This window comes from Acipenser ruthenus, chromosome 19 (assembly GCF_902713425.1).
Source record: "Acipenser ruthenus chromosome 19, fAciRut3.2 maternal haplotype, whole genome shotgun sequence".
NCBI classification, from domain to species: domain Eukaryota; kingdom Metazoa; phylum Chordata; class Actinopteri; order Acipenseriformes; family Acipenseridae; genus Acipenser; species Acipenser ruthenus.
The window spans coordinates 17,421,846-17,438,017 of record NC_081207.1 but is presented as its reverse complement, the minus strand read 5'-3'; the positions used below and the strand labels follow the sequence as shown (position 1 = coordinate 17,438,017).

Sequence of the window (16,172 nt, the reverse complement as noted above, 5' to 3'; positions counted from 1 at the left end):
TACAGGAAAAAAATTCCATCTCGAGTTTCTGTGACAGTTTATAAATTTATGACGTCACAGAGATAAAACCCTAGATAAAATTATTTTCCAGTAACTCACTGAAGCCCATCTATTATATAGATACATGTAGATTAGCTCAAAGAGCCACCTGCCCTATATTAGCTCAAAGAGCCAGCAAGACAGTGTGACGTAATTGTTAATTGTGATGTCAATATTTGGTGTATATTCATAATGGACAAAAGGTAAAATATGAAAAAAAAAATTAAATAAATAAACAAATGCACTTGATTTCGAAAAACTAAAAAGTCTTAAAATAATCAGTTGACTAACATTAATAAGTAAACAAATAAATGGAAAAAAAATGTCTAAACAAACATTTTGACAAATATTTATTCTTGACGGTCTTATATCAAACAAGACAGTTTTGTCGACATTTTGTTTACCTATATTAATATGTTTACTTTCCATTTACACAGTAACGGTATGATTTGATTCAAAGGGGGATGTTTCTTTAAGACCATAAAACGCTGGAAGGATTAAATACAGCACCGGGTTACTGTGTAAAAATTGAAAAACTCTTAGGGCGATGCTACTGTTACATGTTGTTAGGACAGCGTGTTGTAATGCAAGGAATTGGTGGAAACGGATATCAATTACGAGTATAAATAACTTCAGATGCTGGGACTGCTTGCAACAAGCTCCAAACTATCAGCATGTATACTTCAGAAACAGGCGTCTCTTTCGTTACAGCACAAGCTCTGTAAAAAACATGGACGAAATATTAACAAGGACTTTGGATTCTTTACCCTCATATGAAACAAGAGAGAAGTCGCCGCCACCCCCCGAGTCCAGTAGTTTGGAGTTTATACAATTTTACAGAAGTCTGGACAAATCTCAGAGGCCTGCATTTCTGGCCAAACTTTCTTCAGATTTTGGGGTCGACCATAAGTGCGTGGCAGAATTAGCTGCGAATGTAATGGACTCCCAGAAGAGGGATATATCGACTGTGTTGCAAGCGGAGGACAGGTTACGGTACTGCTTGACTCCCAGATATAAAGTGCTGCTGAATCACATTAGCAGGGTGGAAGGCGGGGTGAAATTTCTCGTGGACCTGAAAGCAGATGTTATAGAATTCCTTGCCTCGAAAACCAATGACAGCCCGCACATCAGGGTAATTCAAGTGTTCTTACGTTAATACGGTGGCTACACAACACTGCGTTAACCTAAACTTGTGGCGTATAAAACAAAACACAACTCGGTATTTCAATGTGACTGTTGTTGTTGATCTGTAATGTAACAAACCAGTGCAATTAATCGGCTTTTAAATCTTATAAAATGCTTGTGAACAATCTGGATTCAAGTTTGCCAAAGAGAAAAGTAAACGAACAATGTTGTAGTACTACTAGCCCCCTGCACTATAACAGTAAATCAAAACTTTTTAGAAGAACTACAAATACTGCCTTCCAGAAATTCCTAATAGTATTCATCAACAGTTTTTTTGTTTTGTTTTTTACATGAAATCTTTGTCATTGCCATTCTGATTGCGAGGTCGACGTTATGTGGTTACTGCTAATATTTCCAACGAGATCATAACTTAATAAATAATATTCATAGGGTGTGTGGCCTCAAGATAGGAGAACACCCTGTGCATTCTGTAGACGATCTAAAAATGTAACAACTGGAAATTGGGGCAACATAACCTTAAACTACTTAGAACGAGTGCAAACACTGTAATGTGGACAACAGTCAAGTTACTGTAGGTTGAGACCACCAAACTCATTTCCTTGTGGTGGATTTGAACCCAGATCGTCTGAGAGGAATAGAATGCAAAGCTACAATCCTTCTTCACCACCCACTCCTGTTTGTTTTCTTATTCCATTAGAATTTCACCTTGAATACCCTGTAGTACCTCCATATCTTGCTCTAATTCTTCAATCACCTGTTTTTATCTTAGCTTCTGTGACAGACGGCTTCAGCCTTTCACAGCCGTGGTAAACCAAATCTATACATTCCTTTTCATTTAATGTAATTTGCCTACAAAGGTTCAGGAGAAGGGTTGAAATATTTCACTTCATCAAGCAAAGATTTTAAAAATTGGATTATTTCCCTAGCCTCCCTTCAGAGCTATTTCTTTTTGCTTTAAGATCAGTAAAAGTCTGTGGTTTACAGCAGCATTATATTTTTTTTATCTAAAAAGAAATACTGGATTGTGGGCTGTAGATTGTCTATTGAATTCTATGGTCAATGAGCAGGTTTTGTTCAGTCAAGAGGCACAATCAAGGATCTCAGATGTTGCCCATGCTAATAAGTGGCAAGAACATTTTAAAGCCTTTGTCATCTCTTTTAAGTAGTGCCAGGGCAACAATTCGAACAAACACTGCTAGTATTTAGAGATGGATGTGACATTTATAGATGATATCATGCAAAGATAACACGTGCAAAATGGCACCTGGAATAGATTGAAAACACTACTTTCCCCTGAGAGATTTTGTTTCTGTAATATGGAGGTGCAATATTATTATTCTTTAGCATATAAATTACTAGTGCACACACATACAGAAGGTCCTCAAAATCACTTGACTATCTCACTGTAACTGAAAGGTTGAAATATACAGTATGTATTAAATCATGAGTTTACTGGATTCTAGTCAAATGCAATCTGAAACATCTATAGGTGTCTAGGAGTGTATGATAAGAGTTTGTTAAAGAGCGGTGTAAAATCAGGGCAGCTGTTCACCATGTAAATTAAACATTTAAAAACCTGTATGAACCAGCACTTAGTCATGGAGCATAATATAACCCAACTCAGTCATCTTCAAACTACTAGCTAGTAGTTTGTGCTATGTCAAGATACAACTCTGTTTGTAGGTTTGACTGCTGCATCTTTTATTAAACTGGAAACAGAATGGGAGTCAATCAGAATAATACAAATCATATTTAAAAAAGCTTCAGTTTGTTATGAAATAATCAGTTACAGCAACTACTGTGCACCTGCAGGTCTATCCAGGAATATGGGCTGTTGATAGCATTCATGGCACATGCATAAAATGACCAGTCTAGACACAATGCAGCCCAAAAGGCAGTGACAGAATAAACAAATCAGTTTGAAAACAAGTTTTAATTGTAAGTGGTTATGCAATAGAATGGAAAAGAAAACAGTAATCATATTTAGTCAATTTTGTAGATCTCTATTGTGCCCTTTTTTATGCGCATTTTGTTGACTGTCCAGTTTGTCCCAGAAGAAAGCTATAGGGAGATAAGCTTGTTAGGCATCACTGAATTCTATATAACAAAAACTAGATGTACAGAAGTACCGGTCAAGCATAGCATGGGATGCAAACCCAAGCTAAACCTAGAAAGATAATATGTGGGAATGTATTAGAACACCCCATTGGTTCTGTAGTTTTTATTTGTGAATATGAAATCAAACCATTGTAAATGAAAATCTTGGAAAATTGTCAAAATAGGCAAATTAGTGACTGTCTAATTTTAATTGCTGACTTTAATAGGCCACACATGCAGTTCATTTTAAATAGTAAGAGAAACGGAACACATAGGCACAAATGGTAAAATGCATGAGACTTTTTAAAAGTTGTTTAAGATGTCTAGTCAAAGCATGAGTCTGTTGTTTCAGAATCACTAATTACTGACCGAAAATCGAATTTTTAATGCAGGTATGTGCATACAGTAAAGGATATAATTAACACATCTTGAGGTGTTGTAATAAATGTGCACACTACTGTACAATTTTAGACAGTAAAAGGTTGTGTGATTTTATAGAATCACTGAGGAATGTTCCTTTTCCCCATTCAGTTCAGTTTAAACAGCACATTAAGTAAGTGATTTCTTTCCTATACTTAGTGGTTTTATTAATAGTGTTATGTTAGGTGTTTCTGATATATTATATTAACTACACATATGAGTATTTCAGCTATAGTCATATGTCTTAAAGGCTGTCAGTTCCCAGATTTTATTTTCCCCAGTAGATAATTCATCATTGTCTTGGTGTACTGGGCTTTTCCTATAGGTAGGCGTTGAGTCTGGTAGGCTGTCAGTCTCCTGATGTTTACTATACACTACAGCTTGTCCTCTGTATTAAAAGATTTAAAGGGCAAGATCACACTGCAATTTCGGATCCAGCCATTAATTATTACCCCACCCCAAAGATTTCTACAGTGGAGATTTTTGTTAGCTATGTTTGAAGTTGATAATGTGGTAGAATTTGAATTTAATGACAACTTCGTAGAGGTATGAACTGTTAGTTATCCTGTTGTTGTTATTGCTGAGATTTACTTGCTTCATGTTCAGTTTCAGTCCTTGCATCTTAAACCTCAGTAGTGTAAAGCACCCCTGAGGTGTCAGTAGAACACTCAGAATCATGTCTAACTGTACCAGGTACATCAGCTTGTAACCATTAGGCTGCCCCCACTCCCCACACTGTACCCCTAGTTGATGTAAGACATACCACATTTCCTCTAAGGGTCATCTGGTTTGTTATTTCTTACATGCACTAGGGGTGGAGTTGCAGGGGGTTAGTAGTTACAGCCTGGTGTACCTGACGTACTGATGTAGTTTAGACATGATTCTGAGAGTTCTATTGAGTCCCCAGGTGTGCTATAAACTGAGTAAAAAGTCACCAGGATGTGATGACTGGCACAATTCTGAGAGCCCTATTGAGGGCCCCAGGGTTGCTTTTTAAAAAGGCACGAGGACGATTGAAACAGAAAATTATACTAAGTTAATCTAAGCTACAAAAAGAAACATTGGTTAAAAAAAACTGTAACATTTCAGGCCCATGCCAAGTTGCCCTTTAAGACTCATCCCTGGAATGGCTAAAGCAATGGGAGTCTAATTTCCACCCTGCAGTGACCCCACTGTGGGCTCTGTTCTCTCCCCAGGATCTGAATGGCACCTTGAAGAGCATGCTGTCAGAGTGGTTTTCCGTGGGGCTGTTGAGCCTAGAGCGGGTCACTTGGAAATCACCTTGCGAGCTCCTTCAGAAAATTAGCCAGTAAGCTTCATAATTTTGTATTTCTTTTTGACAATGTCTGCTTCACTATTGGGGGCCTCTGTTTCCAAGGTCTTTTCAATGCACTCAGTCTCTCTAATGAAATAAATTTTCCCACACAACACCAGCCATGCAAATGACCTTTTTCGTGAGTAAGATTCTGTGGGGAATGACTAGTGACACACATGAAGGTGCTGTCAGGGTTACAGTGCTGTGATTCGTGAAGTCTTCAGTCTGGCACCAGCTGCCAGTGTTTCCCCAAGGAGTTCCTCGGCAGCCTTGAAAAAGGTGAGGCACAGGGGAGCCTCCAGATCAGGGTGAAAGGAGTGATAAATAATAAATAAACTTTGTGTAGATTCGAACTGCAGAATCCCACCTTAGTTGAACTTCAGGGATTACTTAAAACTTAAAAAAAGAAATGCACTGTAACTTTTGATGTTAATATATATATATATATATATATATATATATATATATATATATATATATATATATATATATATATATATATAGTGTGTGTGTGTGTGTGTGTGTGTGTGTGTGTGTGTGTGTGTGTGAACACACTTTAGATCTTTTATTTAACATTTAATCAACAAAATGATATTGCAAAAGTCTATCAGAAGTAGTAGTACAGTATTTCATGTTAGATTTCAAAATGTCACATTTTTCAATTTTTGTCATTTTTTCATTAAGTATATGGAAAACAGTATATAATTCAGTCTGTTAACATAACATTATTCAGCATGTTTCATTCGACTTTATGAAGAAAAATTAGTTAATTCTATAGCTGTAGGTGTAATTATCCTTAAAATACTTATTTGTATTAGACACGTGACTGCCCGACTGAAGGTTTTGGTTCTTCACTTGCTAATGCCTTCATCACTAAATATTTTTTTTGACAATTCTCTTGTTTCTTCTTCATTATTTAACATGCTTACTAACTATTCCTGAAAAAATAAATGCTTCTGAAAAAAGAGTTTTTTATTTTCTTGGAATACTTAGCATGGCATGGGAATTATTCGGAATACACATAATAGTATATTACACATTAATAAAATAGTTTTAAGCCTAACATTGAGAAACATTTTACCAGAAACTTTTTGCCTTTAGTCAGTCAGTAAAATGTTTTTGATCTGCAACTACGCAAGATGGTAAGTCGCTGAAGATAGCATGGTTTAGACAAACTGCTAGAATCAATTATTTTATCCACACGTACACAGACAGGCTATACCTGTGTAACATATTAATGGCTTACTCTATCTTTGTATTCTGGAGAGGAAATGATCATGAGTTTCTTAAAATCTAAACTTAAATTCAATTACACATTTAGTCCAACTGGTTGTCATTTCATTGTTAAAGTTTCTTTTAGTGTTTCATTACTGATTGTATGGATGACAGAGCATTTTGAAGTTCTGGATAATCCTCAGAATGTAAAAAAAGAGCCATTTTCCTTCCCCAGGTACGAAGCTGTTCACCCGGTTAGAAACTGGACAGATATTAAGCACAGAGTGGGCCCTTACAGGCGCTGCTATGTGTTCACTCACGGGGCAATGCCAGGGGAGCCCTTGGTGGTTCTACATGTCGCCCTGAAAGAAGAGATCTCTGATAACATTCAGGTGAGTACCTGCACAACCTACAAAGCTGTGTAGTATCAGCCACAGTCTAGTTTAGCCATGTTAGTCACAACAATGCAGACAAGAAGGGTTTTATTCATTATTGTTCTCCCCCACTGTGATGCAAATTAGGAGCATATATCTTGAGAACTGCTTGTCCATATTGCAATTTAAACTCTGTAAGGACCTTCTTTAGCACAATTTATAAAGTGTATCACAATCTGGGGTTATATGGAATCTTTCTGTCTCTCTGTCTGTGTGTCAGACTGACATTTTAATATGTAGGAAACCACTTACCCAGTTATGATGAAACTTGAAAAGGACGTTTAGTTATCAGTATCAGAATCTGGGAGTATTTGAAAGATAAATCATTCAGAAGAAGCAGCAGCAGCCACGTATTGTACTGGCTTATAATTTATAACTGGAGGCATCTCTATGTATGTTTGTCAAGATTACATTTTGACATATACTGTAGGTCGTGGTGAGTTACCTTTTCAGAGATGGAAATATGTCTCCCATTGCTAAGCAGTTTGATTCATTTCTGTTTTTACTATGATTGTAATATGAGTTTGTTACCTGTACATTGGGGCTAATCAAGTACATATTAAATCCTGGAATGGGTGAAACTGCTAATGCAGTAGGAGTCTTAGTTCTATCCCTGCTTTTCATGCTACAGATGGCTACTATTATGTATTTATTGCTGTGGCAGGAGATGAATACCACTGTGTGGCGGGGTGCCCTGCCCCTGTGCGTATTTTATGTTTATATGTATGTATGTATGTATGATACATAATCCACACTCCGTGCACCACATACATACATATAAACATAAAATAATCACAGGGGCAGGGCACCCTGCCACACACTGACACACTTTTATATGTTAATCCTTGCGTCCATTGTGTGATCAAACCTACAGTGCTTGGCTGCACCTCGCAGGTTGTGTCACAAGCGGAATGTGTGGGAAGACACTCTTCTAACAATAAGAGGTCATCCAACCACACATATAAACATATTAGAAGTCATGCCTTCTAAACCAAACAAAATCTAAATACTTAATAAATGTTTTATAATATTTTTAAACGCAAATTATCATTGATCTAGAATGTTTTTTGCGAGGTTACTCTTAGCGAATTAAGAGGTGCTCCGAACCTCTGTTGTTTTCAATGGAACATGACTTATAGTTTGAAAGCTTGCACCAAACACTGTCTAAGAGAGGTTGTCTACAAAGGGCCACTTTATCCCAGTTTGAAGTAAAACTGATTAGAAAAACTTAATTGCTGCCTTTTAACCAGCCACACTTAATATCATGTCAAAGTTAATTTATAACGCATATTGTGCAGTTCTTTATTTTTTAAGAACTGATTTTTTCCAACATTATAGTCACCTTGTCCATGTGCATTCTAGTTATGAACCTGTGTACAGTATACTTATGTTTCTTTCTAGAATGCTACTAAATGTATTTGTCTTTTTTTTTTTAAAACACATTTGTCATTGATTTATTCTCCAATTCAGTCATTTAAAAAAAACAATAACTTTGCAGTGCTGAATTGTTTTTCAGCAGGATCCGCTCCCAATTACACCCGAGTAGCGGACTCGAAATTATGTGTGGGCTGCTGCTGCTGCAAAACATTTCCATTAGGACCAAGCCCAGAAAATTGCCAATATTAAAGAATGCATAAATCAGTGAACTCCTATAAAGAATGCAAACAAATATATTTATCCTCTACTGTATATTTTGTAATTTAAATATAAACCAAAAGAAGCAACATTCAAGTTGCATTCACATTATTATTATTCGTTCTTAGACCATAGTTCGAGAATTCTCTTCTCTGGATTCTGTGGAAGACATCAACAGGGTCAATGCTGCAGTCTTCTACTCCATCTCTTCAACCCAGCCAGGTCTGCAAGGGGTGGAGCTGGGGAATTACCTCATCAAGAGGGTCGTGCGGGAACTCCAGGTGGGTGGGCTTTAGCTTCTGTGATCAGAGGGTGTGCTATATGCATCCCATGACAGTGACCAATGGTAGTACATCACCTTTCTGAGAACTTGTACTGTCAACTTTTCAAGCAACTAGTTTGGAGGTATTTACACCAAGTTTGTTAAATCCATGTTTAGGTAGTGTTGCTTTTGTTGCTTGAACCATGCACATAATTGCTTAAAGAGAAAGTCATTTCACATAGAATTGTATCCCCTACTATTGTATGGTCTTTGCAATCATTCTGACGGGTTATCATTTTTCTCTAAATCAGACCTTACCTGACTTTCAAGTTGCTTAGAGTTTGGAGAATCCTAGGTGCCAGGATTCTCCAGAGACGCTCAAAGCTTGTCAAATCATGTTACAATGTAAAACTGAGGCCAGAAGAGTTGAAAGGTCACACATTCCCACATGATTTGAATGGATTGAGAAAAGCTGTTCAGTGCCAGTACTCCAGACTAACTCAAAATCATGTTAAGGCACATTTAGATAATTCATGATAATAAATTAGTAATTGGAGCAACCCAGAACCAGAATGATTGCAAACACCATAAAATAGTAAAGGGGATGTAAAACTTCATAAATGACATCTTAAGCTACTGGTTCAAAGTCAACTACAGAGATGTCTCACCTCGTAGTGCATTGCTGCCTTGTAGGTTAGGGAGAAGGTCATTCAGTGATAGGCCACCTCATTCCGCTTCTGCGACCCCTACTGGACAAGTCCATGGGGAGACTAGTGGGTAAAGACAAGCAATGTACTACCACTTATCACTCTAAGTGGATTGCAACATTGGGGCAGTGATACTGGCACATTTACCAAATAAGAACATTGATACTGCCTCTTCTCTGACCCAACATTAATACTGCAGTCGTACATAATGGAAATCATAGACATTCAACCTTTTAGACATTTTTAGAAATCCAAATGGATAACATGTTTTATTTGAACCAGTCTTGCTATGGATATAGGATGTTAAGATTATATTGTAATTTTGACTTGTTAAAGGAAGTGCACAAAATTCCACTTTCCTCTCCAACCTTTCCTTTCAACCTACTGTAACACCTGCCTCTCAGAACAATGGCTGACTTCAGATAACATAACTGACACTGGCATTTCATCCTGTGAACGCCAAAGGGAATGAAAATAATGAAGTTTCAGCTGTCACATTCAATAATCGGGAATGCGAAAATATTCACTGTCTGGGAGCTACCTTTTATTAAATGAGGAGTGAATTGGATGGAAGGCATGTGGCATTCTGCTTGATAGATTTAAATTACTTTTTTTTCTTTACATAAACAAAGGACTTCATGGAAGATTAACCCTCTCTTGACATGTCTTTTTTATCATAACCGCAGAAGGACTTCATGGTGCCTGGATTTTAAGAGTCTGAAGGATACATACCATACAATGGTATGTTTAAGACATTGGCACAGTTGGGTTAATTTATGGTAGACAGAATGCTAAAATAATATAGGCTAGTAGCAAAACTATTAAATTTACATTTACATAACCAGACAATTATTTTAGTGAAATATTTCACAATATCCATAAATTAGTTGTAGCTAACTCATAAATATTATCAGTTGTGCACTTCCATTGGCTATGAAGGTCTGAAATGTGCAGTTTTGAAAGAAACACATGTTGTATGTATTTTCATTTGAAAACCAAATATCTGGGAATGCACTAGATTAAATAAATCTCTGTTTGCAAACCTTGCTTATGGATTATGTTGCACTTCCTTTGTCAGTTCCCCTAGAGATTGAAGTCCCTACCCCTTTAATGCCTTCTTTGCTTTCATGAACCAATAAGCTGCTTCCCCTATTGACAGGTCACCATCTTGATATCCTTGTATTTCTAAGGACTCACCTCTGAGTTAAGTAACAGTTTGCTGAGCAACACCCTGTTGAGTTGTTGTATGTGGAAGCAACTGATACATTCAACAAGAAGCACATTGTTAAGAATACAGTACATTGTGCAATTAGCAGATATTACTCTAGGGCAAGGCTGTCTAACAGTGGCTCATCAAGCGCCACAACAGGGCTCTCATGGTTTTTATGTGAAGGATAGACATTCAATAGTTTTTGGTAGAAGCAATTCAAAATGAAAAAACAAATGGTGCTGTGTAAGCATTTAAGCATGATACCTTTTTAATGAGCACAAAAATACTGAAGTTTCTCAATGGCTCTTTAAAGATCTCTCTGGCCATCGATTTGTTTCAGTCAAAAAGGATGGACAGCTCTGGGCTAGAGATTAAATAGCCAGTAGCCAAAGTGAATGGCATGCATTTAAAATAGTTATTCTCCATATCGTATAATGCTGTGCTGTAAAGCATGTAATACAGAATGTAATACACGTATAGAGTATAGTCAATGCACCTGTTTTGTGTATTGTATTCCCACTCGCTTGAAGGTTGCATGTATTTCTCTTTGTTACGGGCAGGGGGAATCAGCGAATGCCCTTTACGTTTCAAAACCCTGTAGAAAAAAAAAAGTTCTGTGAAAAACAATGACAAGCTTGCCTTAAAAAGTACAAGCACGGAGACAGAAGTCCACCTTCATAACTCAAATTGTTATTTTTCTATAAATAACAGTATTTAAAACCTGTACAAAGCATTTAAATTGTGCATTCACAGCATGGATAATTGTAAATGGAGCCTACCAAATGTTCCTATATGGCAAATCTCAAATTCCATCAGCTGTGACTTGCACTCAGTGACATTCCACATTTGCCTCATCGGTTCCACATTATAACAGTCTGCTCTCTGCATTGGATGGTTAAGAGATTGACATCCATGTATTCACTTAATTCACAATGTTCTGGTCTGAGTTTAGACTGGTGAATAGTTAGGCTTACTAATAGAATTTTGAGGTTGGCATCCCCTTCAGTGTCTTCATGCACAACCATGCAGAAAATGACACATATACAGACAATACAGTACATTGATTTGGATATCTGATACCATACATAAAAAATACAATATTTATGCATTAGACACACGTTGGTTACTTATTTAGCTAATTGAGAGAGTTTTATGCTGTAAAAACCCTTTTGTTTCTGTGATTTACCATCTGGGCATGTACATAGCAATCCTTGCAGTTTTAGTTTTGGTTAAGCATGTGTGCATATCTTTTATCGTAATTACCTTCTTATTGTTTCTTTCAGTCCCAACTAGCAATTTAAGAAAACAAATGTCATAGAAATGTTACTGTTGTGAATTCCAAACATAGCAATCATAGTTCAACCATAAACCACCACACGCCCACCCAACTTCTCTTCAAAATGATCAATATGCAAAGTTTGTGACCATTTCGACAAGGGAGAAAACAGATTTAATGTTAAAAAAAATTAAAAAATAAACTATGAATCAGGCTTGTAATCATTTTAAAAAATACAGCCTTTAAAGGTGTGTGTCTGCAGACTGCTGTGGTTTTAAATTTTGAACAAAAAAAAAACTAACTAGGCGGTGGTGTTTAGTGGACTGTGATATTCATCCCCTGAGTCAACAGTATGCCGATGTTATATCGTTTTATCTCTGCACCGAACCTGCCCTCAAATTTCACTCTGATCGCGGCACAGGGCATTCCATATCCATCACTCCCTTCCCTGGATATCAGGAGGTATTGCTTTACAGGCAGCACATTTCCTGTGCACTTCAAGGTCATAGAAAGCATAGTACATTCCTTATTCCCATCAGCATTCCTTTAAAATGCCATATTTAATACATGTTGTCCTGTTAACTCTAGGGGGAATTTCCTCACTTGAACCAGTTCTCCAGCCTGTCTCCCATCCCTGGCTTCACGAACTGGCTTCTCGGCCTCCTGAATGAGCAGAGGAAGGAAGGCCCCAGCAATCGGATCCTGTCAGACATGGAGTTCATGGACATCGAGGAGATAACTGGGGGGCGAGCGTACGAGACCATGCAGAAGCTCCTAAGCACCAACGAGTGGGTGAGTTCGGAGCGTCTTGTAAAGGCCTTGGAGCCGGCACTCATGCGGCTGTGCGCCTGGTACCTGTACGGGGAGAAGCACCGCGGATACGCTCTCAACCCCGTGGCCAACTTCCACCTGCAGAACGGAGCCACCATGTGGAGGCTGAATTGGCAGGCCGACACCAGCCCCCGGGGCCTGTCAGCCTCCTGCGGGATGATGGTAAACTACCGATACTTCCTGCAGGACACAAGCCCCAACAGCGGCAGGTACCTGAGGACAAAGGAAATCGAAGCTTCAGATCAGATTCGGAATTTGGTTTTGCAGTTTCAAAAAGCCAGCAAGCTTTAAGTAACTTGGGTTACTGGTACACCCCTGTGGGTCTTTCAGTCCATTCCAATTCAGGACTTGGTTCCAGTAACTTCAAATGTTTCTTTTTTTTTATGATGTCTTTGTATGATGTCTGCATTTACACTGAGTGGTTCTTAATTCTTCCATATTTAGTAATTTGTTGGAGCTTGGTTTGAGCTGGTCTTGAGAATCCTAACTGCCTGGAATTGATCAGACTTTGCCAATCAATTCAAATCATGTGACAATGTGACCTTTCTGTTGGCCCAACCTACTTTACACATATAGAGAGGGAGTAGATGGGACCAACCAAGCTGAAAATTTGTCACATGATTTGAATGGAATTGGGAAGTCCTGGGCAATTACAATTTAACAAACAAGTTCAGACAGGTAAAGACAGAGAAAAAATACTCAAGTGCAGAGACGCAGTACTGTGAGTAAACGCACTGGCAGCGCAGATTTATTAAATATAATGTTTAAACACAAAACAAAACACTCAAAACAAAAGGCATGATGTCCAAAATAGACAGACAAACAAAACACAGCGAACACTAAACATTGTGCTAAGATATTTCAGCACGAGTAGCAATTGTTATCTTTCATGTGGTTTTCTCTGCCCTCTCTCCCGTACCTCCTCGCTGTACACCCAACCCCGTGTGTGTGAAACACTCACTGTTTTATGCAGCTGTACCGAGACTCGATTGCTAATTAATCTTTCACTTGAATCTTGGCACAGTCTGCACATGGACTAATTATGCATTCCCTTGACCCCATACACATACCCACTTTAATCTGCACATGAAGTGATTGTGCAATCCCTGTGCCTAAATACAAGTATACATTTTAAATCACCTGTGCTACGTAACCCACACTCTGTGCACCAATACATACACACAATGTAAAACATAAAACACAAAAATTCGCACAGGGGCGGGGTACCCTGCCACAGCCTGGTTGGAACAAGACTAGTTTCAATTCAGTAATGACATGGTTGGAATGGAAAAGGTGCTGAACTGGAGCAGACTGAAAGAATCACAAGTGAGTGACAGGCAGTTGAATCTAGGAGACTCCCTGTTATCAATGACTGCCTGGTACCAATAACAGTAACAAAGGTTTTTGTTGCCTTTGAATCACCCTGAAATGTGGTCTTATCAGTGCAACATACTGTATTTAAAGCTCTTTGCAGTAGGAGCTTGTATACAACTGGCATTTCCAAAAAAAGTAGTCAAAGAAGCACTTTTGATTTCCTAATGATTATGCTGTTTATTTGCATTTATAATAATATATTTTGTCCTCCAGGGCTTATCTTTGTGATACATGAGCTGCCTTTGCACTACCGTATTCCTTCGAATTTAAGACTCACTTTTTGAAGCATTTTTTGCTATTCAAAAATAGCCTGCGTCTAAATTTGAGTACTGTATAGTGATGCATGTATTAAAATAGGCAACAAAAGACACGACTACCCGAGTACACAAACAGCAACCTGACTGACTGCTGAGAAAAGACAACAAAGGCGTCTGCCCGAATACACAAGCAGCAACGTGACACTGCTGGGAAAAAAAACAAACCAAGCTTCCTCAGGAATTCCAAGAGAAACGTTTACAATTTCAGCATTTCTAACAAACAGTACCAGCTTGGACAAATCGGAAATGCTGATCAGACCCCCCAATTTTTCGCAATGTTCAATGCTGTTGTGGTTGCTGGGTTACTTGTTGCCTGATTTTGTGGAGTGTTGTGTCGTGCTTGCTGTTGCCAGGATGTGTGATGCCGTAGTGAGTGGTGGTATGTGTACGACAGAGACATATTATACAGTGCGCAGCACAATAAACAAGCTCCATGGTTAATCTACAACAACACTGTTTCATGTTAGTTTTGTACGCTACAACAGCGTAATTGAGGTTGTATCTTTGTAAATGCATATTTTATTTGATGTTTTATTTTTTCCTCAAATTGAGGTGGTAAATTTGGGCTGTGTCTTAATTTCGAGGGCGTCTTAAATTCGAAGGAATTAGGTAATTTCCGTTCTTGCTTTTAACTGGGGAAACATGGTATTACCCATTGAAATAAATGCCATTTGAATTCATCCATTAGAGTGATTGTTTAATAAAGCTAATTGGGAGGATGTATTACAGTTACGAAGTGTGACTTCTGAACTATTGTTCACATACTGTAATGTGTGTCAACTCACATTAAAGCTGCATGTTCCTTAATTTCTTGGTGTGTCTGTTTTCTTTATTCTGTTTTGGAAGATTGATGACACTCCCGTTTGTTTATATTACCAATATTAGCTGTTGGGATACATGCCTTTTTAAAAATGTAAAGCTCTGTTATAGGTTAGGATAGAGTGTTTGCCTTTGATACAAATGGTGTTTTTATTCTACTGTTAACATTTTACAAGACCTGCACTTAATATCAGGTTGGGCCAGCATTTGCCCTGATTGCAGCCTTAACACAGCGTGGCAAATACTCCATAAGGAGTTGGGACGTAACTTGAGGGATCTATCCAGACGTTAATAATTCACACAATTGATACAGAGTGGAAGGCAGAAGATCTTGACAGCGATTGCATACACAATTCTGGTACGATAGATTATCGTCTTGAAAGTAGCCATGGCTATCAGAGTGCAAGTGCAGCATCATTGGGTGGATTTGATACACAACCATGTTTATGTAAATTTTATTTCAGCTTTCCAGAGTAATCAAGAGACCCAGGGTATGGCAGGAGAACATACACCAAACCAGGACAAGGTCAAATCCAATGAGGTAGACCGGTCCTAATAAAGTGGCCTGGCAGCATTTTCAATTTATGTAATAACTGTAATGGTAAATATATATATATATATATATATATATATATATATATATATATATATATATATATATATATATATATATATATATATATACACACACATACACAGTGCCTTGCAAAAGTATTCAGACCCCTGACCAATTCTCTCATATTACTAAATTACAAATGGTACATTGAAATTTCATTCTGTTAGATATTTTAAAACACTGAAACTCAAAATCAATTATTGTAAGGTGACATTGGTTTTATGTTGGGAAATATTTTTAAGAAAAATAAAAAACTGAAATATCTTGCTTGCATAAGTATTCAACCCCCACACATTAATATTTGGTAGAGCCACCTTTCGCTGCAATAACAGCTTTAAGTCTTTTGGGGTAAATATGTACCAGCTTTGCACACAGTGTCGGAGTGATTTTGGCCCATTCTTTTTGGGAGATTTGCTCCAGGTTGTTCAGGTTGGTTGGACAACGCTTGTGGACCGCAAT

General features: G+C 37.8%; 1 protein-coding gene across 1 annotated transcript; it reads left to right on the top strand.

Moving 5' to 3' along the window:
• The first annotated feature begins 539 nt into the window (after positions 1-539).
• On the top strand, positions 540-15,075 carry LOC117424285 (malonyl-CoA decarboxylase, mitochondrial-like). The gene is made up of 5 exons (XM_034040496.3): positions 540-1,171; positions 4,899-5,011; positions 6,468-6,624; positions 8,430-8,582; positions 12,345-15,075. Exons 1-5 carry the CDS (start codon positions 587-589, stop codon positions 12,876-12,878), a joined length of 1,542 nt encoding a protein of 513 aa, XP_033896387.2. The 5' UTR covers positions 540-586; the 3' UTR covers positions 12,879-15,075.
• The last annotated feature ends 1,097 nt before the right edge of the window (positions 15,076-16,172 follow it).

Bases quoted from the DNA above. Each gene is read 5' to 3' on its own strand.
- LOC117424285 (XM_034040496.3), top strand. From the start codon at position 587: ATGCTACTGTTACATGTTGTTAGGACAGCGTGTTGTAATGCAAGGAAT. The intron at 1,172-4,898 runs GTAATTCAAGTG...TTCTCTCCCCAG, and splicing joins ATGACAGCCCGCACATCAGG to GATCTGAATGGCACCTTGAA. The intron at 8,583-12,344 runs GTGGGTGGGCTT...TGTTAACTCTAG, and splicing joins GGGTCGTGCGGGAACTCCAG to GGGGAATTTCCTCACTTGAA.